This window comes from Perissodus microlepis, chromosome 3 (genome assembly GCF_051167445.1).
Source record: "Perissodus microlepis isolate ML-2025 ecotype Zambia chromosome 3, ASM5116744v1, whole genome shotgun sequence".
In the NCBI taxonomy this organism is placed as follows: Eukaryota; Metazoa; Chordata; class Actinopteri; order Cichliformes; family Cichlidae; genus Perissodus; species Perissodus microlepis.
Window position 1 is genome coordinate 8671079 of NC_140463.1, and position 27932 is coordinate 8699010.

General features: G+C 42.2%; 2 protein-coding genes across 2 annotated transcripts in view; one reads left to right on the forward strand and one right to left on the reverse strand.

Annotated features, from left to right (window-relative positions):
* LOC146389750 (neural cell adhesion molecule 2-like) overlaps positions 1-27932 on the forward strand; it is a 631716-nt gene that overhangs the window by 271679 nt on the left and 332105 nt on the right. The gene's annotated exons all lie outside the window — the stretch shown is intronic.
* Positions 9882-26091, reverse strand: LOC146389760 (uncharacterized). The gene is made up of 3 exons (XM_084913269.1): positions 25653-26091; positions 13115-13218; positions 9882-12658 (listed from the first exon to the last, which is right to left on the reverse strand). Exons 2-3 carry the CDS (start codon positions 13130-13132, stop codon positions 11666-11668), a joined length of 1011 nt encoding a protein of 336 aa, XP_084769395.1. The 5' UTR covers positions 13133-13218; positions 25653-26091; the 3' UTR covers positions 9882-11665.

The following is a 27932-nucleotide window of genomic DNA, read 5'->3' on the forward strand; positions in this document are numbered from 1 at the left end:
TTAGACCCAAACTTCTGGTCTCAGATATGCTTAAAAACCTTTCAATGGATCAGAAATCCCAGTTTGCAATTAATACAATACAAAATATTACACAGAGTGCACTATACTGGTCATAGGATGTCCAAGATGGGCTATACACCTTCCAACAACTGCTCACACTGCACAGCAAATACACCGGACAATTACATCCACGCTCTTTGGTTCTGTCCACCAGTTCAGAAATGTTGGCGTGAGATATGTGAAGACTTATCAAAGTGTCTGAAATGTAACATTCCAGCCTCCCCTTTAGTATGCTTGCTGGGCAACTTGGATGAGGTCACTGCAGAAATAAACACAGCCCACGTTGTTTTTACGGCCCTATGCATTGCCAAGAAAATGGTCCTCATTAACTGGAAAAATAAAAATAATCTTAATTCTAACCAATATAAAAACCATCTAATAGATCACACTAGTCTTGATGCAGCCTCTGCCATCACATTTGATCAATCCCTTTGGGCTCCTTTGATCGGATTCATCACCTAGTGGGGGTGGGGGGTCATGATTTGGTCCTGCCTTCGCTATTGTGGTTGATATGGGGGTAGGGATGGCCTTAGGGCGTCTGGGGAGTCCCTAGGGACGTTTTCCCTGGAGGGCCTAACCTGGGGGATGTGGCCATGACCTGGTTAGGGGCTCTGGTGGCTCTTAGATGGTGTTTTCCTTGTGGCTGCGTACAGAGGAGATGGGGGAAGGTCTGTGCTGGCGGACGTTGGTTACTGGCCTGGTAGCCTGGCTGCCCCTGGGTGGGTCCGGGGCGGGCGTGGAGGCTTGGGGGTCTGGGGGTGCTCCGCCCCCGGTCTGGGGTGCTGGCTGGGCCTTGGGGGCTTGGGTCCTGGCTGTTGTGTCGCCGGAGCTGTGGGCGGGTGGGTGCAGGGGGGCTCAGCCCCAGTGCAGGGGACCTCTGGTGCATCGGCCCAAATAGGGGGCTCTCTAACTGGTGGGGAGATTGTTATATCTTTGTAGGTGGTCTCCTCACTACAGGAGCTCACTCTGCAGGTGGGGGGAGAGATATAGGAGAGGGGGAGAATGAACTCAACCTGGGTGTCTATTGTCTTGTGTAGTTTGGGAGATGATTGGATGATGGGGTGGGTGCAGTTTTCTCTGGGGTGGAGTCGGGTGGGCTGTCCCGGACTCTGTGGGGCTGGGCGGTGCTGCTGCTGCGGGCCCCGGTCCGGATGGGCCTGGGCCCCCTTGCCCTGGTGGGTTCCAGAGTGTGGGGGTGCCTACTGGGGTCAGCGGGGGAGCTGGCCCCAGGGAGGGGCTGCTTGCCCCTCCCTTTCTTCCCTCCCCATCCTCAGCTGCCCCCCTATTCCCGCTCTACCACACCCACCCACACACGCAGGGCTTGGGGTGCAGGTATGTCACCAGGGTGCAGGGGAGGCACTCCCCCTCTGTCCCCTTCTGGCCGCCTGTGCCTCAATTTTATTCTGTAACCTAGACATCCACATTACTCACACTCTCACATAACACATACATTGGGGGTGGGCATGTTTTACAGCATCCAGAGGATGGTCGGTGTATTCCAACCCACCTCTGGCGCTGGTGCCCTACCCTCAATTTTAAATGCATATAGACACTAAGGGTTTTCGGGAGGAGCCGTGCTGCTCTCTGAGAGGAAGCAGGAACCATGCTCTCCTGTGTTTTAAATGCACTTTAGAACAGCACACAGCAACACTACATATGAGCGGGCGGAGGGAGGTTTGGGGTCTTCACTCACCCCGGTTCTGTTAGCCATCTGGGCTAGGTGGCTGGGAGGAGGTGCTAGCCGTCAGATTGGGATCTGGGATGCGGGGCCTCCCTGCTACTGCAGATAAGGAGGTGGTCCGCTTGCCTCCACCCCAGAGAGAAGGGTTACATCTCCTGGGTCTAGGTGCGGCTTGCCCCTCTTGGGGTGGGGGTACCTGGACCTGGGATATAGAGTATGTTTGGGGGTCTGTGCAGTGTCTATTTGTGTCTGTCTACACGTTGGGTGAGTGCAGAGTATTTGGTTGTGTATATGGGGGTGGGAATGCACGTTTGTGTCCGCGTGCGCCTGTTCGTCTGTGTCTATATGTCAGGTTTGGTCTTAGACTCAACCTCTCTGGGTACATCTCAGGCCCTCCACAGTACGGAGGCCTATCTCCCCTCACCATACTCCCTGCCGGTGGCTGATGCCCTCAGACTTTGGTGTGTTGGTGGTCCTTGTCGACTGGGGCTGGGCGCTCATGTATGTACCGGCTCACTCCTGGTGGCCGATTGGCGAGGCCTGGCGCCTGTGGCCCGGCTGGGCCCCTTCTGAGGGGTGGGGTGCCCTCAAGCCTCTGGCCTCTGGGCCTGAAGCTCGAGGGCCCCTTCTGAGGGGTGGGGTGCCCTCAAGCCTCTGGGCCTGAAGCTCGGTCCTCTCTGGCACAGCTGGCTGCCGGCAGAGCCCGCGGGCACACCACTGCAACCCTCTCTGGCCTCTGCTCCGTAGCTGCTGGGTGACCTCTCGTTTGGGGCTTACTCAGCTCTTCCGGGTGTTCACAGACGCGGACTACACCTTTGTTGGCTGCTGCCTCAAAGCACATTGTCCGCTGTCTGTCTTGCATGCTGCACAATATCGTTTAATATTTAGTATCTACTGTTATCTACTGCTAGCTAGTTTTTTGTGATGGTGTTGTATTTATTATGTTGCTCTTTCTTTGTTTGCTTTCTCTTCTGTTTTTTTTCTCCATACAGGTGATCCAGGTGTTTTGTTTGTTTTTCTTTCTTTCTTCCCCTCTTTCTCACTGTCTCTTCTCCTCTCTGGTTTTCTTTCTCTCCCTCTCTTTCTCTCTTTCTCCCTGTCCTATCCCCCAGTCATGTCTGTCCTGTTTGTAGAAACCGAAAATAAAGTAAATACATAATTATAATAAAGGTCAATCAAATGGACCAATATGGCAAGGCCATGATGATCCACTTGGTAAAATAAATCCGCTTGGCATCTTTCTTGGCCTTAAGACAACAATTCTGATGGCTAAAGATCCAAACGGGACAAAAAAAAAAAAAAAGACTGACATCCAGCTAACCACAACTAAAAAGATATTTAGAGAAAACTTACCGTTTCCTCAGGTTACACGAGTTGAGTTGTTTCACGCTGAAAAGTTTGTTTGTTTTGGCTCTCACTGAAGACACCCCCAAAAATAAAAAATCGCCCCTGCTCTACACACAGTGTCACACGCCCCAAACATACTCTATACTCCAGGTCCAGGTACCCTCGTTCCCAGAGGGGGAAACAGCACCTAGACCCAGGAGATGTTACTCTTTTCCCTGGGGTGGAGACAAGCAGACCGCCCCTGGCTTCGCAGCAGCAGGAAGGACCACACATCCCAGACCCCAACTACTCTGCTACAACACACGTAGTCTGACTCTTGTCTCATGATTTCATGTTTTGTGACTATTGAGTGAATTACTGAGATTGCTCTAATATAGTTTAGTACTATAGTATAGTTTAGGGGCAGCACGGTGGTTAGCACTGTAGCCGAACAGCAAGAAGATCCTGAGTTCAATTCCACCATCAGGCCGAGGTCTTTCTGTGTGGAGTTTGCATGTTCTACCCGTGTTTGCGTGGGTTCTCTCCGGGTACTCCGGCTTCCTCCCACAGTCCAAAGGCTGATTAATCAATCTAAATTGCCCATAGGTGTGAATGTGAGTGCGAATGGTTGTCTGTCTCTGTGTGTTAGCCCTGCGACAAACTGGTGACCTGTCCAGGGTGTACCCCGCCTCTCGCCCTATGACAGCTGGGATAGGCTCCAGCACCCTCCACGACCCTGAAAAGGATAAGCGCAGTGAATAGATGGATGGATGGTTTGTTTAGTACTTCATAGTTCAGCTCTTGTTCATAGTGTCTCACTTGAATATTGAATCTTGTTATTCTGAGTTTCTTGCTTGCCATAGTGTGGGTTAATTTTCAGTTTCTTAGTCCCCTGAGTTTGTAGCATCGCGTGTTAGTGTTAGGTTTGAGCAATTCCAGAGGATAGATTCATTTGCCTCTCAGCTTTAGTTCATATTTAGTGATTTAGCCAAAATAAAATCTTCTTTTACACTGTTCCTCCGAGCCTCTGTGTGGTGTCTACATCTGAGTCCTCTACCTTGTGTTGCCTGCCCGGTCGTGACAGAACCTGAACTTGTCTGATGTTCATGCTGATGAATCTTTTTACATATATTTCTTTTGAAAATACTAAAATTTGTATATTTATTTATTTTTGTTTGTCTGATAGCATTCATTTATAAAATAAATCGGACATTTCAAACAGTTACTCGCTACTTACTCAGTACTTGAGTAGCCTTTTCACCAAGTATTCTTACTCGAGTAACTGTTTTTGACTACTACTTTTCACTTTTACTTGAGTAATAATATTTTAAAGTAATGATACTCTTACTTGAGTACAATTTTTGGATACTCGACCCACCTCTGGTTGAGACGTGACATTTTAACAACAAAAGTATAGATAACCCCCCCTCCCTCCCAAAATGGTTTGTTCCAGTTCTCCCCTACTCTGGCTCTAGCCCCCTTTCTGCCAGAGCGATGGTGGCTGAGACGCAGCTGAGCGGAGGTGTAAGTGCCTGGCTTAAAACAGGACATATTAGTTGCATTTAACCTTCAGTTACTCTTTGTATAGTTAGGTAGGAGTCAGACCATGTTTCTTTTTAGCTGAAAAACATTACACCAGGTAACCTGCAGTGTTGAAAACTTGTTTTCCCACAATGTTTGCTACCCTACAATCCGTCCTGCTCTGTAGTAAAATCAGCGACATTTGACCGTCCTGTTGCTCCCATTGAAATGTATACAGCCTACAGCCTTTAAAATCTAGAACTTAAAATTGTCCGTAGCCTAAAGTTGTTACCACTGTCCTGTTAGAAATGGATACTAACTAGCTAACTGACTGAATGCCCATTAACCTTATAACTCCTGCTGTGTGTGTGTGTGTGTTTGTGTACAGTGAGACAGCCAGGTTTATAAGGGATATAAGGGAGTTTTTTCAAAAACAGGAGCCACATTCAGGTAAAAGTGTAAAATCAAATGATCTGTGAATCAGGAACAACGTTGGATCAGTGTTTCAATATTTATATCTTTTATTGTTGTGTTCATGTGGTTTGGTTATTTGCCTTTTGGTTGAAAGTACACTGAGAGAGGACTTTTTCATTAGTGATCTTAATAGTATTTTTTTTATATTAATGTAATTTTTCATCTAATTGTATACAATCTATTTGTGTATGATTGTCAGTCCAAAGAGGGAGAGAGGAAAGAGGGGAATGTGAGGAGAAAGTAAGAACCAGGTAAGAAAACAGACAGGGAACAGTGACAGGCAAAACAGAAACTGTTAAACTGACAAAGAGAAAAAACCTGGAAGTTGTGTTCTCCCCTATATTAAAGCTGCTAAAAAAACTGGGTTGAAACATTTTTGACCCTCTTTAACAACATTCCAACATAACATTATCATTGATTGGGGAGATTAAAATTAATGATATATTTTAATGTAGTTTAGCCATAACTCTTCTAAAACCTCAGCCAGTAATAGGTAGGCCAACTTTTGGACCGTCCAATTGTCTGTATGACTGCCGCAGTACGTACATCACATTTGCACACTATCAGAAAGTGCCAAATGGTGCCCTGGTGGAGTGATGAGCTGTAAAGAGAAGCAGATGCTCTGTTTATATTCTAAAAATATTTTAAGCTGGTTTCAATAGATTCTGTACTGCAGCTTTAAATGTTTTCCAAACTCAAACTTTTTACAGTGTGTACTACCTGATAAAATGTCAAGCTCTCCCAAGTACCACTATGAAAGCATGAAACTCATAAATCTTACAACACAAAATTAGTATTATTAAATTAGTAAAATTAGTATCTGCAGTAAAGATTTTTTTCATGCATTTTATACATTCTACCACAGGCAAAGTTGCCTCCATTATTATAGTTTTTTTAATTAATATTTTGTAATAATGTATTTGTAATAATTTATTCTGTTTTGGGAGTGTTTTTTTATGTATCTGTATTATATTATACATACAAATTAAAAGTGAATCTCTGTCCAAAAAATGCACTCAGTTTACTTCTTACTCACTATGAGTATCATTCATTATTCTTCCCCAGTAATTCAGGTCAGGATATGTATTTTTTCTATTCCAATCCATTCTTCTTTTGCAGCATTTAAATAACCTTTATCAGATTTGATGGTTTTGTTACAGACTTTTCAAAAAAATTGTTTTGTTTTTCTTTCTCAAATGTGGGGGTTAAATTGTGTTAAAATGTACAAAACAGTGAGGTCATGTTTTGAGACGAGGACCCAGGCACAGAGAGACTTGATGAATTTATCTTATGATTTAATAAAGAAATTTGCAGACTTGCACAGAGATGGTAAAATTATGATGACTGATAACGGAGAAGAAGACAACAGACAACGAGGACATGGAGGACCAGGGGTTTAAATGCACCAAGGAGACAGTTATAGAGAACTCGAGACAACTGGAGATATTTAAGGATGCAGGGACTAACAGAGACAGGGAAGAAGTCTCATCGTGACGTGTAAAGTTTATCTTGCCTGGCTGAGCAGCTCTCCGGGTGCTCAGCACCCCCGAAGCTCTGATCCTAGAATCGCCCCTGGTGTAGATTGTCCATTTGTGTCTGTCTCCACATTGGGTTAGTGCCCAGTATTTGTTTATGTGTGCATGAGGGTGGGAATGCACGTTTGTGTCTGTACGTCTGTGTCTATATGTCAGGTAAGGTCTTAGACTACACCTCTCTGGGAACATCTCAGGCCCCCTGAGATATGGAGGCCCATCTCCTCTCACCACACTCCCTGCCGGTGGCTGATTCCCTCAGGCATTGGTGGTTCTTGGTGTCTGAAGCTTGGCTGGTTTAACCCCCTTAACGGTCCACAATATACAAGCACAGGTGAGCCCATAAATGGCAGGAAGTAAACATTCCTTACTAAATAAGGAAACCAGAACCTTTACATGGAATGTACCTGATGTTTAAGACAAGGTTTACAAATTTAAGTACAACAATGACAACTTTTAACAAAATCACTCCAACAACTACAGATCAACTTACCTCAAAATATATAAAGCATATAAACAATTACAGCAATATTATTCAACAAACACAGCAGTACTACTAATGCTAAATACTCAAAGCTTCATATAACTGAAACAAACATGGACATTTATTTTTAGGTCCATTCTGCTGCTGATACATACTTTAGGTTTCTGAATATTAAACTTGTTGCTGCCTTTCATAGTGTGTAACTTGAAGGCCCTGAGTACTTTCTCCCACACTGAAAACACTTAAATGATAAAAGTATTTTAACATTACCTAATAAGACTGATTCAGGACAGACAATTAATTATTTTAAACTTTTCTAGCAGTCCTTTCCAAACAGGGAACAGTCTGTCTATTCTCTCCATCTGTCAGCTGCTGCTGGCTCTTCCTCCTCCTCTTCCTTACACACTGCTGAGTTTGTCCTGGTGGATCATCAGGGGTGCAAAGCCTTTATTCTTACAAGCCGGATGACTTGTAAGAATGAATGATGCTGCGAAGCATGAAAATGCCATTGGGTCTGCCGTGGTGGTTTACAGTTATCAATTCTTTTCAAATCTATTTTTTAGAAAAATCTAGAAAAATAAAAAGTGCATGCAAACCGATAAACAAATTAAAAGAAAGTGTCACGGCTGCCGAGGCGAGCCGTGTGGTGTTGGAGGGAGAAAGGACCCAAAATGCAAGCAGTAGATGATAATGGTAGTGATGTTTATTTACAAAGTGGAGTAGTGGCAAAACCGGCAATGGGGGAGGAATATAAACTAAAGAAACCTAAACTGGGAAAACTAAATAACAAACCTGAGATGATACCAAACAGGGTGAGAGGCAGAGAGCGGCAGACGAGGAACAGGACAGAAACAAGTACTGTTGAGAAACTATAATACAACAATTACAATTAAAATTCTCAACAACAAAAACAACTGGTGAATATACATGAAAACAACTTAACAATCCCCCAAAGTCACGTCACATGACAGCGTAACGTCTAAACACAAGAGGGGGGAGGAGGAGCAAAGTCTGCCTGCTCTTTGCTGACACGGGAGCAGCGAGTCCGGTGACCTGGCTGTTTCGTCTTTGCCGAATGCACAGCATTGCAAACAAGAGCAGAAATGAAAGTAAAGAATCAATCTAACCAGGCAAGAATGGATCCGATACCGATGCCGACTTGGTATCGAATCGATACCAAGTCGGTATCGATTAATAACGCGATAATTAATGGGATATTGATTCATTAAATCCTGAATTGATTTCTAAATATAAATGTATTTTGCCAGAAACGCAGGGAGCTCACAAAACTATTTCAATGACCACCAAACAGCTAAAACAATAAATGAGAGCAGCTGAACAGATTCCACACAAAGACGTGAACACAAAGCGCGGACCAGATGCATCAGTGACATGTCGTCTTTCTCACCCGACGACATGAACACGGACACGCCGTCGGGGCAGAAAGTCAACATCTCACTGATTCTGAGCAGCAGCTTTTGTTCCTCTCCGACCAAAAGAAAGCTTCATTTTTGCTGTTTAATAATTTTTTTTAAATTATGCCAAATTGAAAAACGCTTAGCTTGCTGTTGTTCTGTTTTATCCTCAGTTACTTTGAAACAGTTACTGAGTCAAAATTGAATTTAATCAAATCGATTATAGAAATCATTGACGATACCCAGCCCTAGTGAGTAGCCTAAGCCCAACAGAAGTGGATGTAGCTGTGGGTAATGAGAAAAGATGAAAAGGTTGATAACACATTATATGCAGTAAATGCACTGCCCAAGTGTCCCCTCTCCCCACTGCCTGTCAATAAAGAACTTTGTGTTGACAAGATTGTTACGTAATCATTTACAAATCTATAATATCTGCATGGACAGCGTTAACTGATGAGGTTGAAAAATTCAATACTTACATTTAAAAGTTTACTCTTCGGCCACCACGCTTCTGCAATCTTTCGTTTTTTTGTTTTTAAATTAGCCACAGTCAAAGCTGCGCTATGAATTCTGGGATATGTTGGGCCACGAATGATACACCTGACTCATCCTTCAAGTCCGGGGAAATGAAGGGCGCATTTCCGGCCGCATTTGGAATTGGGACAGCCTTCATCACGTCGCTGTGGTGTAATCAGTCTTCAAATGGGGTCTCAAAATTGTACCAAAGAACTCTGTACCTCCCTCCATCCAACCACACACTTCTTCGGGTTTGCCATCAGCCCTGCCTGCCTCAGGGAATCCGGGACTGTGACCAACCACTGCACATGCTCCACCGAGGTATCACTATGAATGACGACATCATCCAGGTAGGAAACAGCATATGCAGTGTGAGGACGCAGCTATCGCTACAGGAGGTGCTGAAAAATGGCCGGGGCTTCAAACAAGCCAAACAGAAGTGTGACGAATTGGTACGAACCATACAGAGTGGAGAAGGCCGTTTTTGTCTTTGGACTCTGCAGACAAGGGAATCTGCCAATGAGCTGCGTTTCAAAGTGGTGCTCCATGAGAGTCGTGCACACGGGCAGGGGGGAGAACACATCTGCAAAGTGCTGTTGCAATGCAGGAACATCTGCTTTATTGGAATGTGTGAGATGTTAATCACAATGCATCTTAAACACACTCTCTAAAAACGTCATGCCCACAGCACGTTTTTGAGAAAAATCAAATAGTTTTCTCCTTGAAGATCATTTCAGAGTTTTTAATGAGCTGCAGGAACCCTGTTCTGTGTGAGTGGAGAACAGCCAAGTCGCCTCCTCTGATAAACCTCCACATGTACCACTGAAAACAGTTAAATTAGTTTGAATCTGAAATCAGGGCTCAAACTACTTGTTCTGAGACCATTTCTTCATTTTTCACACCAAACTGTTTAATAAGACAAACTTTACACAGAGTTCATCAAATATAAGTGACGCTTTAACATTATCAGGATTTCATAATACAAACTTCAAATCAACAGGAAAACAGCTGCAGAACATGTGGATCAAAATGAATTCATTAAAAAACAACATGTGGACTTCAAGGATACAGTAAATACACTGAAGTGAAAGGAGGCGCCAAAAATTTGAAGGAATTTGAATTAAGTAAAAGTAGTCACCTGTGATCTTTAAATTGGTCCTGATGTGTGCTGCTGTTTTTAACTTTCAACATTTCGTTGCTGCCACTGTGAATACGAATGTGGTCTTTGCCTTATTGAATAAAGGTTACACTGACTCACTGCTTCATCTTCTGGTACAAACTGGCATTACATGGAAGTACAGCCCAAAACCAGTTTAGCTTGAGTTTCTTTTTTCTGGACATAAAGTCACAGCAGGTGTTGTTTCAAAGCTGGTGGACAGATTTAGTTCATTTTGGAGGCTTTAAGAGCAACTGCTGTGAAAATATTTGTAGTTTTGGGAGAAAATGATTTAAGAGAAGATTTTACCACAGCAAAAGATTAAATATGAATGAAGGATTGAAATTTAACTTAGGTAACACATAAAATGAATACAACTACTAAACACTACTGTGTCCTAAGGGAACAAAGAATAAAATGTAACAGGGATAACATTTTAGAGAATTAAATCCCTAAAAGGAAAAAAAATAAACTTGATATGCATATCTATACATGCAGCTTCCTAAATGTAACATTCAGGATTATTCACTGCAGGTCCAGAAATCAGAGCTACCTCATCAGATCCAAGTGTGACATCAGCTGACACTCTTTACAGGAGATTCCATCTGAACTCTGTGGAGCCTGATCTCAAGGTTTTTAAGTCTGACCCTGAAACCAGAAGAGGATCTTTCTCTCTCTTCAGATTCATTGTGATCCAGTGATTTCAGTCCTGCATGATCAGGCTGATGTTTGCACAGAGCAGATAATGAAGTGAAGGTTTTTGCACATTGGTAACAGTGAAACAGTTTATTTACAGTGTGGGATCGTTTGTGTTCGGAGTATGAACTGAGATTCCTGAAGCTCTTGTCACACTGGTCACAGCTGAAGTTCACTTCCATGTGTGTACGTTCATGTTTGTTACGATGACCTGATTGTGAGAAGCTTTTGTCACAGTGTCTGCACTTGTATGGTGTCTCTCCTGCAGTGGTGAAGGATGACCCACACTGGTGACAGATGTGCTTTTTAACCCCACTGTGGAAGAGTTCATGTATTTTTAATGTACTTGGTGTGTGGAAGCCTCTCCTACACTCTTTGCAGTAGTTCATTTTGTCTCCAGTGTGGCTACGCTGATGTGTTTTTAGGTCCCGTTGATGATTGGAAGTTTTTCTACAAAGATCACAGAGAAACTCTTTCCCACCACCACAGTGACGACAGGGTTGAGAAATGGATCCATGTGCTTTGCTCCACTTCTAAACAAAGACATTGTAAGTCAGGGAATTCCTTCAACATTTTTATCCTGAACGTTGCCTGAAATAAAGAGCATCTCTGCCAACGTCCAATTACATTTTACTGTTTACATTACAACACTCAGCTTACTGAGAGAAAATGAGTCTTCATTTTTCTAAACAGTTCATTCAGTATAACTCCATAAGTTTACTGATCAGATTTGTTCCAAACAATCAGGTTAAAATGACAGATAAAAAAACTAAATACATCCTCACAGTAACTGCACTTGTAGAGTTACTTTCTGGTGTGGATCTGTTGGTGTTTTTTCAGCTGATGAGAATATTTAAAAGACTTTCCACACAAGTGACAGTTGTACGCTTTAACTCCCCTGTGGATGATTTGGTGTCTTTTTAAGGTTTGAGCCTGGGTAAAAGACTTTCCACACAACTCACAGCTGTAAGGTTTAACTCCACTGTGGATGAGTTTGTGTGTTTTTAAGCCCCCAGCCTGGGTAAAAGACTTTCCACACAACTCACAGCTGTAAGGTTTAACTCCACTGTGGATGACTTGGTGTGTTTTTAGGCTTTGAGCCAGGGTAAAAGACTTTCCACACAAGTCACACTTGTACGCTTTAACTCCACTGTGGATGACTTGGTGTGTTTTTAGGCTTTGAGCCAGGGTAAAAGACTTTCCACACAAGTCACAGGTGTAAGCTTTAACTCCACTGTGGATGATTTGGTGTGTTTTTAAGCTTCCAGCCTGGGTAAAAGACTTTCCACACAACTCACAGCTGTAAGGTTTAAATCCACTGTGGATGACTTGGTGTGTTTTTAGGCTTTGAGCCAGGGTAAAAGACTTTCCACACTCATCACACCTGTACGCTTTAACTCCACTGTGGATGAGTTGGTGTGTTTTTAAGTTTTCAGCCCAGTTAAAAGACTTTCCACACAAGTCACAGCTGTACGCTTTAACTCCACTGTGGATGACTTGGTGTGTTTTTAGGCTTTGAGCCAGGGTAAAATACTTTCCACACTCATCACACCTGTACGCTTTAACTCCACTGTGGATGAGTTGGTGTGTTTTTAAGTTTCCAGCCTGGGTAAAAGACTTTCCACACAAGTCACAGCTGTAAGGTTTAACTCCACTGTGGATGAGTTGGTGTGTTTTTAAGTCTCCAGGCCGGGTAAAAGACTTCCCACATTCATCACAGCTGTATGTTTTCTCTCCCTTTCTTCTGTGAGGTTTGTCGGCCTCCTGAGAGCGCTGACTTCTTGCTCCATGTTGGTCCTGCAGTGACAGAGATACAAACACAGGCAGTGAGTGAAATGCAGTCGTGGAACAAACTGAAACTCCCTCCATTGGTGGAATCAAACATGCAAACAAAAACACATTGTAGGTGTGTTACCACCACCTTCTGGTGACAGTATCACATTACAATGATGTGCTACAATGAGAGTTGTAATGGAAATGGCATTATTGAAGAAATATCGATCAGTAGAGAAACTCTTTTACTTCAGAAAAAATTGTGAGTTCAACTGATGATATTGTTGTTTCAATGTGTGTAGAGAAAATATGATCTTTGTATTTTCTTGTAACTTCTGTGGTTCTTGGTTGTGAATGTAGATTCTGGATATATGGAGGAGCCCAGGATGGAAAAGATAAAGCTGCTGTTAACAGGTTTTTAAAAACCGACCAGCTGTGCACACAGTTTCAATAACAGTGTAACTGTGATGTTTTTCTCACCTTTTGTGTTGAAGTCATTGTTTCCTCTGTAGTGGCTGAGCTGAGTCCAAATGGCTGAAAGTGTTCCTCTGCTGCACCACCACTCTTCTCCTCCTGTTACTCAGCTGGGACACAAAAAGTATATATTTGTATTTTATCCCTGACAAAAAGAAGCAGAGCAAATAAACATGACTAAACTCCTCAGTGACAACAATACCTATGAAGCTTCAAGGTGAAACCCCAGAAGCAACTACAAAAAGAAAGTCATTAGTTGCCTACAAGAACTTGAAAGGGAAAAACCCCTGACCCCCCTGCACATCACCGCCTTTACCCAGGGGATGCTACACCCTGTATATATGGACTTCCATAGATCCACAAAGACGGAGTCCCGATCAGTCTCAATGGTGGCAGTATAAACTCAGCCACCTACAACATTTCAAGCACCTCATTACCATCCTAGCTCCCCGAAACTCACTTTGTTAATGTGGAATTCTAAAATTATTTTACAAATGGAGAATTTATTCTACAATTCATCATCTAAGCATCTAAGAATTCTGTATTTTGATGTGTGTGTGGCTCCATATGGTGGTACAAATAGAGGGGGTACATGTTGAAGGTGTTAACAACACACAGTGTGGTTGGCTAGGTTAACTCACAAGCAGAATTTAGCTGTGCCTGACTACAATAGAGACCTTCTTCTTTAGGTGTTTCTGAAACAAGAAGGTGTAGTAAAGAGATTTGTTTCAGAAAAAGGGGAAAGTAATTAAAACGACATACATAAGCACAGAATGTTTTATTCCTACTAACACATACACACACATGCAATGAAGCTCATGAATACCAGATGGTATTTTAAATCTGTGTTTCTGATTTTATCATCTTGTTCGGTTCACTTAGTGAGATGAGAAGCGATATATGAACTAGTGGACTAATATTATATTAGGAAAGATGATTGAATGATAGCAGGGGTGAACAGAATGCAGCAGAGGGTTTAAATGAGTGAGACTAACAGATTCTTAGTTTCTTCTTCCTGATGATCAGATAAATGATGAGTTTAAAATCCATGTAAGGAACGAAGAAGGCCAAAGATTTTAAGTTTTTAGGAATAATTTTTGATTTACGTCTTAAATTGGACAAGCATGTAAAGAAGATTGCTAAGACGGTCAAGGCTAATCTGAATTGTTTTGAGTTAATTCAGCACTATATACCTGCTTCAGCAGCTCAGTTACTTATGCATTTGTCACGTTCCTGGGTCTTTTGAACCAGTGTTTTGAGTTCTAGTTCATTTTTGATGTTTATCAAATCAAAAATCAAATCAAAATTTATTTATATAGCACATATTAAAACAACAGTGTTGACCATAGTGCTTCACAGTCAGTAAAAGCATGAGACAGTTAAAACAAACAATAGAAGAGGACAACAAACAATAGGTAACAACACAACAAGCTAGACCAGCCAACTAAACAGAATCAAAAGCCAAAGTAAAAAAATAAGTTTTAAGACGTGATTTAAAAGACTGGATAGACTCGGCAGTACGAATATGAACAGGGAGGTTATTCCAGAGTCTAGGTGCCACGGATGCAGAGGCCCGGTCACCTCTCGACTTCATTCGAGTCCTAGGTTGTGCTAGGAGCCTGTGATTGCACGATCTAAGTGCTCTGTTGGGATTGTATGAAGTAGTAGTTCAGAAAGATAGCTGGGCGCTAAATTACAATGGTTTATGGTTTATGTTTAAGTTCTTTAGGTCAGCGAAGTTCATTTTGTTATTAGATTTCTCTTTTATTTTCTTCCCCTGTATTTAAGTTTCCCTCACCCTTTGTGTTTCATGCTGCGTGTCTTATGTTATCAAGTTTGTATTGTCATGTCTGCATCTCATGTTTCCTGTTTTAATTTGAAGATCTGTGTCCTATGTCAAATCTGTTCGATGGCATCATTTAGGGCTGCACAATTACATGCTAGAAAAATCGCGATCTCAATTCATACTTATGTGCAATCTCATTTCCAAATGACAACGATGTAAAAAAAGAAAGAAAAATAAGGGAAAAAAAAGATGACGATTGTACCGCATTTTGCTCCGGGACATAATCTGCATGAAAACAAGCGCTCACTCTTCCTGCTAAACAAATGACAAGGGCAGAGCCTTATACCACGTGATACAGAAGCCAGCTGGCAGGGAAAAAACAATGGAGCGCACGCGAGAGAAACTGCCTGAGGGGAGAAACCACAATGAGTGCAGAGGAAAAGCTCGCTGATGGTGGTGAGAATGACAACCCCACTGTAAGATTAATTCTAAGAAAAGGTTCTCGTTCTTCCGTGTGGAAGTTTTTTGGTTTCAAAGAAGATGATGAGAGTCAAAAAGATATCATTTGCAAGCTGTGTTTTGCCATAGTAGCAGCACCGCAAGCTAACACTACGAATTTGTATAACCACCTTAAACGTCACCATAAAGTGCAATATGACGAAGCTGTAAAGGCCAAGAAAGTGACAGGAGAAAATCCGTCCCCGTCAACCACCCAAACATCAATAACGGGAACCTTATACAGCACTTCCCCATACCCGTCAAACTCCCCCAGGCACAAAGAAATTACGGAGGCTATCACTTATCACCTGGCTAAAGATGTGGCTCCCATCAACACTGTGCAAAACGAGGGATTTAGGAAAATGATCAACACCCAAGACAAACGCTACACAGTGCCGTCCTGCAACTATTTTTCAAACGTTGCACTACCTGCTCTATACACGCAGTGTCGAGCAAGGGTGGAGACGGAATTACAAGCAGTACAACATTTCACGGCAACGACAGACTTATGGTCCAGCCGAACTAAGTGTTATATTTTGTTAATAATTGTGGTTTACATTTTAAGAAATATACCTAATACGTACCTCTCTCATCAGCTTACACACGGAAAGAATACTGTTCAAAACGTTATTGTTAGAAGTATTTTGACGTTTTGTACGTAGGAGTAGACAAGTGAGTAGGGATGGGTATCGAAAACCGGTTCTTGTTGAGAACCGGTTCCCACTGTTTCAATTCCTTGGAATTGTTTGCCATTTTTGCAAACGATCCCCTTATCGATTCCAGTCGCCCCGAATGACGTCACCGCGTTGCGGAGCGTCATTTACCTGGCAGGAAACATGGCGGCTCAAACGCTCAAAAGTTTGGTTATACTTTACGAGAACGGATGACAACAGGGCAACTTGCAATACTTGCAAAGTAGATATTTCATTTAAGGGAGGAAACACTACGAATATGCAAAAGCATTTGCTCACAAAACACGCGATGACCTGAAATGAATGTCGTAATTTTAATTCCGCTCCGGACTCGTGAATCTCAACCCAGCAGCAGCGGTAACGTTTGCACGTCCTCTCCCGTTAATGCGGCAGGTAAATAATCAACTAACAGTGCATATTATGTTAGCGCGATCTGCCTTATTACAAAACCTGCCATTACTGTGCATTTAGGTGACCATGATGAGAGAGACAGAGTCTGGCTGGCTCAGATGCTGGCAGTTCTCGCTGCAGTTTACCGGTAGCGTCTCCTTTCAGGCCAGGATAGACGAATGTCACCGAGCAGTGACTAAGTTTGTGGTCAAAGGCTTGCACCCATTTGCCACAGCAGATGCCCCGATTTTCGGTAAGTGAATGTGTTTAATTGTAGGCAGGGACATTACTGGATATTCTTGTGTAATTGCTACAGAATAATTTATGTTATACTTTGTTATTGCTACAGAAGAATATTTATTTTATTATTTTACATTTACTATTTTTTTTTCCTGGGGACCCTGTGACACCCCATGGAAGAGCCATAGGCTGGATCTCTTAAGATCTCACTGTTGGGTTTGTAAGGCCATGTTACTCCTAAATTTCTATCTTGTTCAAAGAGAAGATATAAAACAAAGTTCTAAGCTAATCGACCTTAGTGTTCTCCTTTTTTAAAAAAAGAATCGATAAGAGAATCGATAAAGAATCGAATCGTTAAACAGAATCGAAACTGGAATCGGAATCGTGAAAATCTTATCAATACCCATCCCTACAAGTGAGACATTTATTGTTTTTATGTTCAGTCTCAACTGTTACGAAGTTGATGTGCAGTTAGTAAGTGCAATAAATATTTATATTGGAAAAGAAAATCATGAGAGAATCGTGATCTCAATTCTAAGCAAAAAAATCGTGATTCTCATTTTATACAAAATCGTGCAGCCCTGGCATCATTGTCACATTTTAGAGAAATATAATCTACTTAGTTTTAGGAGTTTTAATCATTTGTGTTTTCTTAAATTAGTCTTTAAATGTATAAATAGGATGGCCCCAGAGTGTCTTAATAGATACATCCAGAGACAAGATAGTAATCGTATTACTAGAAGCATGGTGAACGGAAACTGCAAGATATCATATTGCAGATCTAAATTTGGTCAGTCGGCATTTTCCATAGAGGCTTGCAATCTGTGGAACGCACTTCCAACCAAAATCAAATTGATTACAGACATCAGATCCTTTCTATTGAAGGTTAAAGTTTGGTTAAAGGGAAATCAGAGATGTAGTCATTTTAACTAATGATTTTATTTTTATTTATTGTCTATTAATTGTAGTTGTATTTACGATGTATTTTGGCTTTATGAAAATGTATGTTTTATGGTAAAATGTATTTATTTTGATTGTAAGCCCAACAAGGGACAATTGTTGAAAATTTGCAATAGCTATAAACTTACGTGCGTTACATCAGTTTCATGTTTTGTACTTGGACTATGTCAAACTGCACTGTCCCTTTTAAATAAATAAATTCAAATTCAAATGTGTGGGGGAGGCTTTACCATGACATACACCTGGTTACATGGAAAGGAACTTATTAGGAAACTAATAGGACATTAGGGTTGTTTGAAATGTGTGTGGCTGGTGGATGAATGTTTTGGGGATTTATTTGGCGGCTACATTTTTTTTTTTACCAAGTGGAACCTGTCAATACGTTTTGGTTTGATTTATCAGTTTAAGGAGACAAGTATGCTTTGGCAAGTCCTGAAACTAGACTTTCATATTTTTATATTTTGTAGTATGTTCTTTTCTTTTTTTTCTTTTCATGTTTGAGGAGTGCACTGAGATTGGACTGATAATGGGGGACAAATGGTTCACTGACTTGACACTGATACGCAGATTGCACCTACTCCAAGCAGAGAAGGAAAGGGTGGATGTATGTATGTTTTTCCAGGAGCAAGAAGATGACAGCGACATCCTAGGGTCGCATGAGCTTGTGGGCCATGCAGACTTAATCTTGTAGTTGTTCATTTCTGTGCGTATTTACCAGCGCTGTTATTCATGTTGTAGTGGCACATTTCTTTTCTTATAAATCACATCACATTAGTAATAGTAATATTATTTCCTCACTTTAGTGTTCACCAGTTGTATGGATGCATGTAGAATGTTATCACAAGTGGGCCCCATGTTATTGCACCTTCACAGTGGACCCATCGTAGACTGGAAGATCTCAAGACATCCTGCTTTAAGGGAGGTGACAGCGAAAATCGTTTTTAAATACTGAAGCTAGCCCTCCACCTCTACCATTGGTCTGGGGAGAGCTGAAAAATGAACAATCGGGGGAAGGAGTTCCGAGAAAGAAGAAAACTCACCGCGTCCAAGCCAAGTTTCCATCAGGAATATAAAATCCAGTCCGAACGAGATATAAAAGTCATTTAGGATGAAAGTCAGCCGATCAGCTGATCATTGATCAGTTTCATGATCGAAGTACCAACAGGAGATCCTCACAGATGCTGTCTTTACAAAAGATAAAAATAAAAACTAGGCCATTGTTTATTGGCAGACCAAGACTGTGATGATAAAAGGCTTGATTTTCGACATAGTGTTTTTAGTGATGACATTTCTGGCAATATGACGTTTTTGTTTATTTGCCGAACATATCTCCAAAAATGCAAGTCATTGTTGAGAAACTTCACAGCACAGCACACTGGTTTTGCATGCGTGAGGTCGGGTCCAGGATCCAAGACTACGACAGAAAAGCCAATCAGCTGATCATTGATCAGTTTCATGATTGAAGTAGCAACAGGAGAGGGAGGGGGAGAGAAGAAGAGGCAGTCGCTCCATATATCGGTAGTTAAGCTTAGCGTGGGAACGCTTTCTTGCTTTCTCCGGGACAGCTTTCTCGGAGATGAAATGCTGGTTTCGTAGCGATGCTCCAAATGCTCCACCAGACCACCGACAGCTCTCTTACGCCACAGCTGCTCTATCACGTGACGCATGCTGCTCCGTCGTGCTATGGTTATGAGCTGGGTTACGCTATGTCGCAAGGTTTTGTGAAGTGCTTTTGTGATATTTAAAAGATCGGATTAAATTTTGTATTTCTTTTCGATAACCGATCGAGTAATTTAGGTGAGTATCGGACCAATACGTAATATTGGATCTGTCCATCTCAAATCTCAACTGCAAGGGCAGAATAATCCCCTAGTCAATGGAAAAACATATCTCAGGGCAGTCTACCCCTGAGATTGAAGTAAGAAGAGGAGGAAGAACGCAGAGAATCACCCAACACGGAAGACACTGAGTGTTAAATTACAACAGAGGTTCTAGTTTTAGTACAGAGAGAAGAAAGAGACACAGGTGAAGATGGTTTTGTGGGAGAGCAAAACACACTTAGCCAGATTAGTGTGTTTAGTATGGGACTGACACTTGTAGAGCATATTTTAATGGAATAGACGTGGACTACATTGAAGTGGAAACACCAGCTGAATAGTGTGAGTGTAGCCTGAGGCTATGTCCACACTAATGCGTTTTTGTTTGAAAATGCATCGTTTTCTCTCCATTTTGGCATCCGGTCCACACTGAGACGGCGTTTTCGCTGATGGAAAGCGCAGTGGTTTGAAAACGCTCTTGAAAACAAATACATCTGAAAACGGTGGATTTGCGTTGCAGTGTGGAAACGAAAACTTTCTAAAACGATGACGCATGTTAACCTTATGATGCAGTCATGTGACCAATTAAACTAAGATAGCGGAGGGCATTATACAGCAGTTGTTTTGTTTGCTCTCAATTTTGACAGTCCTATTAAAGATTAATATCAGTCTGTACATGCTCCAGATTTTTTGAAATTATTTAACTCTCAATCACTTTTGCAACTTTTTACTTTTGTGTTACTCACAGCAACAAGTCCACCTCATTGTTAGTCCATTTAAAAAACTCTGTGCTTTTCCTCAACATTTTGCTGCCACGTTTCAAAGAGCCAGTGTTCTGGGAATCCATCCTACCTGACATACCATCCTACCCGTTGTTTCTGCACATGCGCCAAACCATCCTACCTTTGTTAATCTGAACTACAAACATACTTTAACAGCTAAAATTCAGTGGCGAACCATCCTACCTTTGTCAATAACAGCCAGAAACATACCCTGATAGGTAAAATTAAGTGCCAAACCAATATATCTTTGTGAATGTTACGTACAACCATACTTTAACGGGTAAAATTAAGTGGCAAACTGTCCTGGTGTTTTGAATATGAGCTACAAGCATATTCTGATGGGCAAAGTTAAGTTGCAAAGTGTCATACCTACTTAAATTTGTGCTGGAATTACTCTGTGACAGCAGAAATGTGCATAAACTACTTATGGTAGGATGTTTTGCCAAAGTATGATTGTTTGTCAGAAAACCAGAAAGTAAATAAGCAGCAGACAGAAATGAGGCGGGTCGAATCTTCTTGCGTTTCACGCATGCGCAGTACTGGCACGTAAGCGTTTTCGGCCGTTTCAATGTGGACGCGCAACGCTGTGAAAACAACTGAAAATGCTAGTGTGGACACGGAATGTTTTCAGAAGAGAACGCCGTTTTCCAATCTATCCGGGCTAGTGTGGACGCAGCCTCACTCTTCTTCTCAACGTCTTCACAATAAACTGTGAACAGATACCGAGGAGAGCAGCAGAAGACCTCATCCAGGAGCTGTTGGAGTACGATTCTTTTTGATGGTAGCAATCAGGCGGAGACTTTTACTTCCAAAATCAGACGTCTTCATTTGCGCTGGGAGCAGGGGCGATATTGGCCCATTTTTGGGGGTAGCTGAGACGCAGGGGAGCGGAGGTGTGAGTGTCTGGCTTAAAACAGGACATGTTAGCTGCATTTAACCTTCAGTTACTTTTTATATAGTTAGGTAGGACTCAGGCCATGTTTCTTTTTAGCAGAAAAACATCACACCCAGGTAACCTGCAGTGTTGAAAACGTCTTTTCCGACGATGTTTGCTACTCTACAATCCGTCCTACTCTGTAGTAAAATCAGCCACATCTGACCGTCCTGTTGCTCCCATTGAAATTTATATAGCCTATTTAAAATCTAAAACTTACGATTGTCCGTAGCCTACTGTTGTTACCACTGTCCTGTTTGTCTGTGAAGGTTCTCAGTCATCCAGGTCATCGTAGTCAAAGGAGCTTGCAAAGAAAAGCGTCTGGACTTCTTTAAGTTTACTTGAAGACGTTTCACCTCTCATCCGAGAAGCTTCTTCAGTTCTAAGGTCAAATGGTGGAGAGTCCCAGATATAAACCTAGTGGGAGTATCCCCCCACAGAGGGACAAAAGGACCACCTGATGATCTTCTAATCGCCTGAGCCAAGGTGTGAAACTGGGTGTGGGTCCCAATCAGCCAGAGTTTCGGGTGTGTTCATTGTGAAACCTGGCCCCACCTTATCATGCGAATTCCTGAGGTCAGATGGCCCAGGATGTGAGTGGGCGTTAAGGCGTCTGGGAAGGGATCTCAAAACTGGATTATAGATGGCAGAGAGTTGGTGTCATAAACCCGCTTGCCTTCAAGACTTTGAAAAGGACAAAATTATTGACCGCCTTACATATCACCGCCTTTACCCAGGGGATGCCATACCCTGCATCTACGGACTTCCTAAAATCCACAAGGAAGCTGTCCCACTCAGACCCATAGTCAGTAGCATAAACTCAGCCACTTATAACATTGCTAAACACCTTGCTACCATCCTTGCTCCTCTTGTGGGGAACACCCCACACCACATCAAGAACTCCACCGACTTCACCGACAAGGTCCAGAAACTTACCCTGGATCCAGATGAAACCATGGTGTCCTTTGATGTAGTCTCTCTCTTCACTTGCATACCCACCACGGAGGCCGTGGAGACTGTCAGAAAACGACTACAAGAAGACAGCTCCTTGGAGGACAGGACCAACTTCTCACCCGATCAGATTTGCACACTGTTAGACCTCTGCCTCACCACTACATATTTCAAATACAACGAAGGCTTTTACAGACAAAAACATGGCTGTGCCATGGGCTCCCCCGTGTCACCTATTGTAGCCAACCTTTACATGGAGGAAGTGGAAAGGAAGGCTCTTGGCTCTTTCAAAGGAAGAGTACCCAGCCACTGGTACAGATATGTGGACGACACCTGGGTCAAAATCAAGACACAAGAAGTGGAATCCTTCACTGCGCACATTAACGCTGTGGATAAAAACATCAAGTTCACCCGGGAAGACACAAAGGACAACTGTTTGCCTTTCCTGGACTGCGCTGTGCACATTGAAGAGAACGGCAAACTCAACATCGAAGTTTACCGGAAGCCCACACACACGGACCAGTACCTCCTCTTTGACTCCCATCACCCTTTGGAACACAAACTTGGAGTAATTAGGACCCTACACCACCAGGCAGAACATGTTCCCTCTAAGCCTGAAGGAAAAAAGAAGGAACACACACATGTAAAGGAAGCACTCAAAACGTGCGGCTATCCTAAATGGGCGTTCTTAAAGTCAGCAAAGAGGCACAGAAAAGAAGACCAGACACCAACGAGGGAGGATAAGAAGGACAGACGCAACAACATTGTCATCCCCTATGTAGCCGGTGTATCAGAAAAACTTAGGAGAGTTTTCTCCAAGCATGACATCCCGGTGCATTTCAGACCCAGCAACACGCTCAGACAAAAACTGGTTCACCCGAAAGACAAAACGCCAAAACACAGACTTAACAATGTGGTGTATGCTGTACAGTGCAGCGAGGAATGCCCAGACCTCTACATTGGAGAGACCAAACAGCCACTTCACAAGCGCATGGCACAACACAGAAGAGCCACCTCCACAGGACAAGACTCAGCAGTCCATCTGCATCTTAAGGATAAAGGACACTCTTTCGAGGATGCCAATGTTCACATTTTGGACAGAGAGGACAGATGGTTTGAAAGAGGAGTGAAAGAAGCCATCTATGTCCACTGTGAGCGACCATCTTTGAACAGAGGCGGGGGTTTACGACACCAACTCTCTGCCATCTATAATCCAGTTTTGAGATCCCTTCCCAGACGCCTTAACGCCCACTCACATCCTGGGCCATCTGACCTCAGGAATTCGCATGATAAGGTGGGGCCAGGTTTCACAATGAACACACCCGAAACTCTGGCTGATTGGGACCCACACCCAGTTTCACACCTTGGCTCAGGCGATTAGAAGATCATCAGGGGGTCCTTTTGTCCCTCTGTGGGGGGATACTCCCACTAGGTTTATATCTGGGACTCTCCACCATTTGACCTTAGAACTGAAGAAGCTTCTCGGATGAGAGGTGAAACGTCTTCAAGTAAACTTAAAGAAGTCCAGACGCTTTTCTTTGCAAGCTCCTTTGACCACTGTCCTGTTTGCAGTGGATACTGAGAGAGGACTTTTTGTTAGTGATCTTAATAGAATTCTTTTTCATATTAATGTAATTTTTCATCTAACTGAATACAATCTATTTGTGTATGATAGTCAGTCCAAAGAGGGAGAGAGGAAAGAGGGGAAAGTAAGGAGAAAGTACAAGGTCAGGAAGAACCAGGTAAGAAAACAGACAACTGAGAGGCAAAACAGAAACTGTTAAACTAACAAAGAGAGAAAACCTAATTTTACTCACACAATCTGGAAGTTGTGTTCTCCGGATATTAAAGCTGCTATTACCGAATCTGCTAAACAAACTGGGTTGAAACATTTTTGACCCTCTTTAACAACATTCCAACATAACATTATAATTGATTGGGGAGATTAAAATTAATGATATATTTATGTGGTTCAGCCATAACTCTATTAAAACCTCAGCCAGTAATAGGTAGGCCAACTTTTGGACCATCCAGTTCAGCGGTCCCCAACCTTTTTTGCACCACGGACCGGTTTATGCCCGACAATATTTTCACGGACCGGCCTTTAAGGTGTCGCGGATAAATACAACAAAATAAAACTAGTACCGGTACCGAAAAAAGAAAATTTATTCATAACACACATGAAAAGACCTGGGAAAACCGAGTAAACGATAAAAACGATAACAAAATAACGCTGAAAACCGATAAAAACCCTGAAAACTATACATTTCACACCTGAGCCTCAACTCTCGCGGCCTGGTACCAAACGACTTACGGACCGGTACCGGTCCGAGGCCCGGGGGTTGGGGACCGCTGATCTAGTTGTCTGTATGACTGCTGCAGTACGTACATCACATTTGCACACTATCAGAAAGTGCCAAACGGTGCTCTGGTGGAGTGAGGAGCTGTAAAGAGAAGCAGATGCTCTGTTTATATTCTAAAAGTGTTTTCAGTGAGCTTGTTTCAAAGATTCTGTACAGCAGCTTAAAATGTTTTCCAAAAGCACACATACACTTATCAGTGTTTCTCAAACTTTTTACAGTGTGTAGCACCTGATAAAAATGTCATGGTCTCCTAAGTACCACTATGAAAGCACGAAACTCATAAATCTTACAACACAAAATTATTATTATTAAATTTGTAAAATTAGTATCTGCAGTAAAGGTTTTTTTCATACATTGTATACATTCTACCACAGGCAAAGTTGCCTCCATTTTTATAGTTTTTATTAATATTTTGTAATAATTTATTCTGTTTTGGGAGTGTTTTTTAATGTTTCTGTATTATACATTATACACATTAAAAGTGAAACTCTGTCCAAAAAATGCACTCAGTTTACTTTTTACTCACTATGGGCATCATTCATTATTCTCCCCCAGTAATTAAGGTTAGGATATGTATTTATTTATTTTTATTCCAATCCATTCTTCTTTTGCAGCAACAACATTTAAGGATGCAGGGACTGACAGCAGCCCCAAAGCTCTGATCCTAGAATCGCCCCTGGCTGGGAGTAAATAAAATACAGACGCATCTGGAGATCATCCTATGAAGTCCTGTTCTAAAGGCTGATCTGAGGAACATTCCTCACACACACCTTTATAGCGTAAGGGGGGACGGGCAGCGGGGGTAGCCCTTTGGCACCCCTGCTCAGTAGGCTTCCATTACTCTCTCTCTATTATTCACCCTGGGGTTGCCCTCCCCCAGGCTTGTACCTGTGGCTTCCTGTCCTGGGGGTTGGCTGTTCTCCTGCCCTGCACCCCATCCTTTTGTTCATATTCCAAGACTATTTTTCTATATATATTCTTTCCCTCTAGCAACCGCCATGATATGATGTTGCAAGCAATCACAAACTCTACAGTCTGTCTAACTCCAATGTATCCCACGCAATCTATTATTCTCAACAGAGATAAACTCAACATGAACTGAACCCGCATTAAAGTTAGCGCGGTGCTTACCTTTAGATGAGCCCACAAACCGAGAGAAACTCCGTGATGAAGCTGGAAGTCTTTCCAAACACAGGAAACAGATCAGGGAGCAGAGACCCACGTGGTTCACGTTGATCTCAGCTACGATCCAGGAGACAAGGGTGTGCAGATCGATGCAGATATCGATCCAAACGTTGGTAGTGGTATATGTTCCTGTAAGTTCACTACTTTACTCCCGTTTCATGAAAAAGCAGCTCTCTCTGCGCGACTCCTCTCCTGCACACACACTTTGCTCCGCCCTCTTTTCCCGGCTCTGCTGTTGCTTGTTGCTGTGCGGTCACGTGACTCAGCTGCACAACGTAACCACGTGGGGGTGTTATTTCAAAATTAGCGCCAATCTCCTTTCCCTAAACTCTAGTGATGGGATTTCCGGCTCTTTTTAGAGATCCGGCTCTTTCGGTTCGGCTCACTAAAAAGAGCTGGCTCTTTCGGCTCCGAACCGGCTCTTCAGGTTGTTTTGTTGCTTTAATTAATTTATTATTAACAATAATATAAGATTATGCACAAAAGGAATTACTAACGTAAAAAAAAGTGGTTTTATTTATATATGTTTATATATAAATATATGCGGTGGCCCCTAGAGACAAAACACGTACAAACTCCAAAACACATTTCTAGCATGAACTTAAGTTCCAAAGCAGAGCTACTAGATCACTTAAATTACACAATTGAAAGCATGTGTGTATTGTTTGTGTATTTATATACAGGCACTGATATATATTCAAATAATTAAAAAAAAAAAAGTTCATTTACCTGTTACTACCACACACCAAATCCGGTCGTTCGTACTTGCTGGCTTGTGTAGCCACAAGATAACAAAAGCTCAACACTGCGCCTAGCATCCTGGAGCACTTCTGTTGTCTTTTGTACGTGTTTTGAGTTTTTATGTGCTTCTGAGTTTTTACGTGCTTTGGAGTTTGTACGTGCTTCAGAGTTCGTACGTGATTTGAAGTTTGTATGTGCTTTGTCTCTAGGGGCCACCGTAAATATACTTTTATTTATTCACTCCACATAAAATGTAATAAATAAATCATATAATACAAAAATCAACTATTCACATTTCAACTTTTAACTATTTAAATTTTCAGCTTTTTCTTTTTACAAATTTAAAGTGAAACAACACAAAACACTGCAAACCACAACACAATTAAATATAAATTATAATATTCAAACAAAAAGAACATGCATATTATTCTCTGTCATATGGGCCCGCATGAATAAACTTTCTGAATCCTTTATCATCTGCAACCGAAAATAGTTGTGGATGATTACTATACCTTTCTAATGTGACGTTGTTGTCCCTGGCTCTCTTTCTCTCTCTCCCTCTGGCTCTGTTCGTGTGCTACTGAGTGTAACTACCGCCCCTCCCCCTCTGCCCAGCGTAAAGCACAAGGCTGGCGTGTAGAGTGAAGCGGAAAAAAAGTGCGAGAGAGAGGGTGAGAGAAAGAAAAAAAAAAAAAACACGTGACGGCCCGCGATAAGGAGCCGGCTCGCGTCGTTCACGTCAAAGAGCCGGCTCTAAGAGCCATTTAGTTCGCGAACGACCCATCACTACTAAACTCTTTCCTTAGCCTCGATGAAAACGTCATCGTGAGAAGGAGAATTGCCAAGGACTCAGGAAAAGATAGGAGCGATGCTGAGAATTGGAACAGCCTTTTTTTGTAGTGCACACAGCTAACTCTCTCTGCTGAATATGTAAAAAATAAAAGTGTTACAGTGTTACATGCCTGAATGTTGCTCATGGTCTGATGGGAAATAATGTTTTCTATTCTTTGGCACATCGAACAGTCAGCCGTTCACAGAGTCCAGGTTTAAAGGATGAAATCGTTTGTACTGATGCATCTCTCCTCTGGATAAATCTGTTCAATGACAAAAAGACTGAGGTGATGGTTTTTGGTCGCCCTAAATGTGTATTTAGATGCCAGCTGATGACTTAATGTAATCAGAACTGAGCATAAACATAGAGGACACTGTGCTTGTGCTGTAGCAGCACCAAAACTGTGGAACAATCTGCCTTTAGAGATAAGACAGGCCTCTTCTGTTTGTTTGTTATTATTTGATTCTATGCTGTTTTATCTTGTTTTAAATATAGGGCTGTTTTAATTTTGATGTATTTTTTTACCATTTTGTTTTATTCTATTGGTCCTGTGCTGGGTATTTTAAAGTGCTTTATGAATAAAGAGGGTTTTGGTTGGATAAAATTAAATACATATTGTTTTCTTAGAATTTACTGTTCTGATCCAGTGTAAC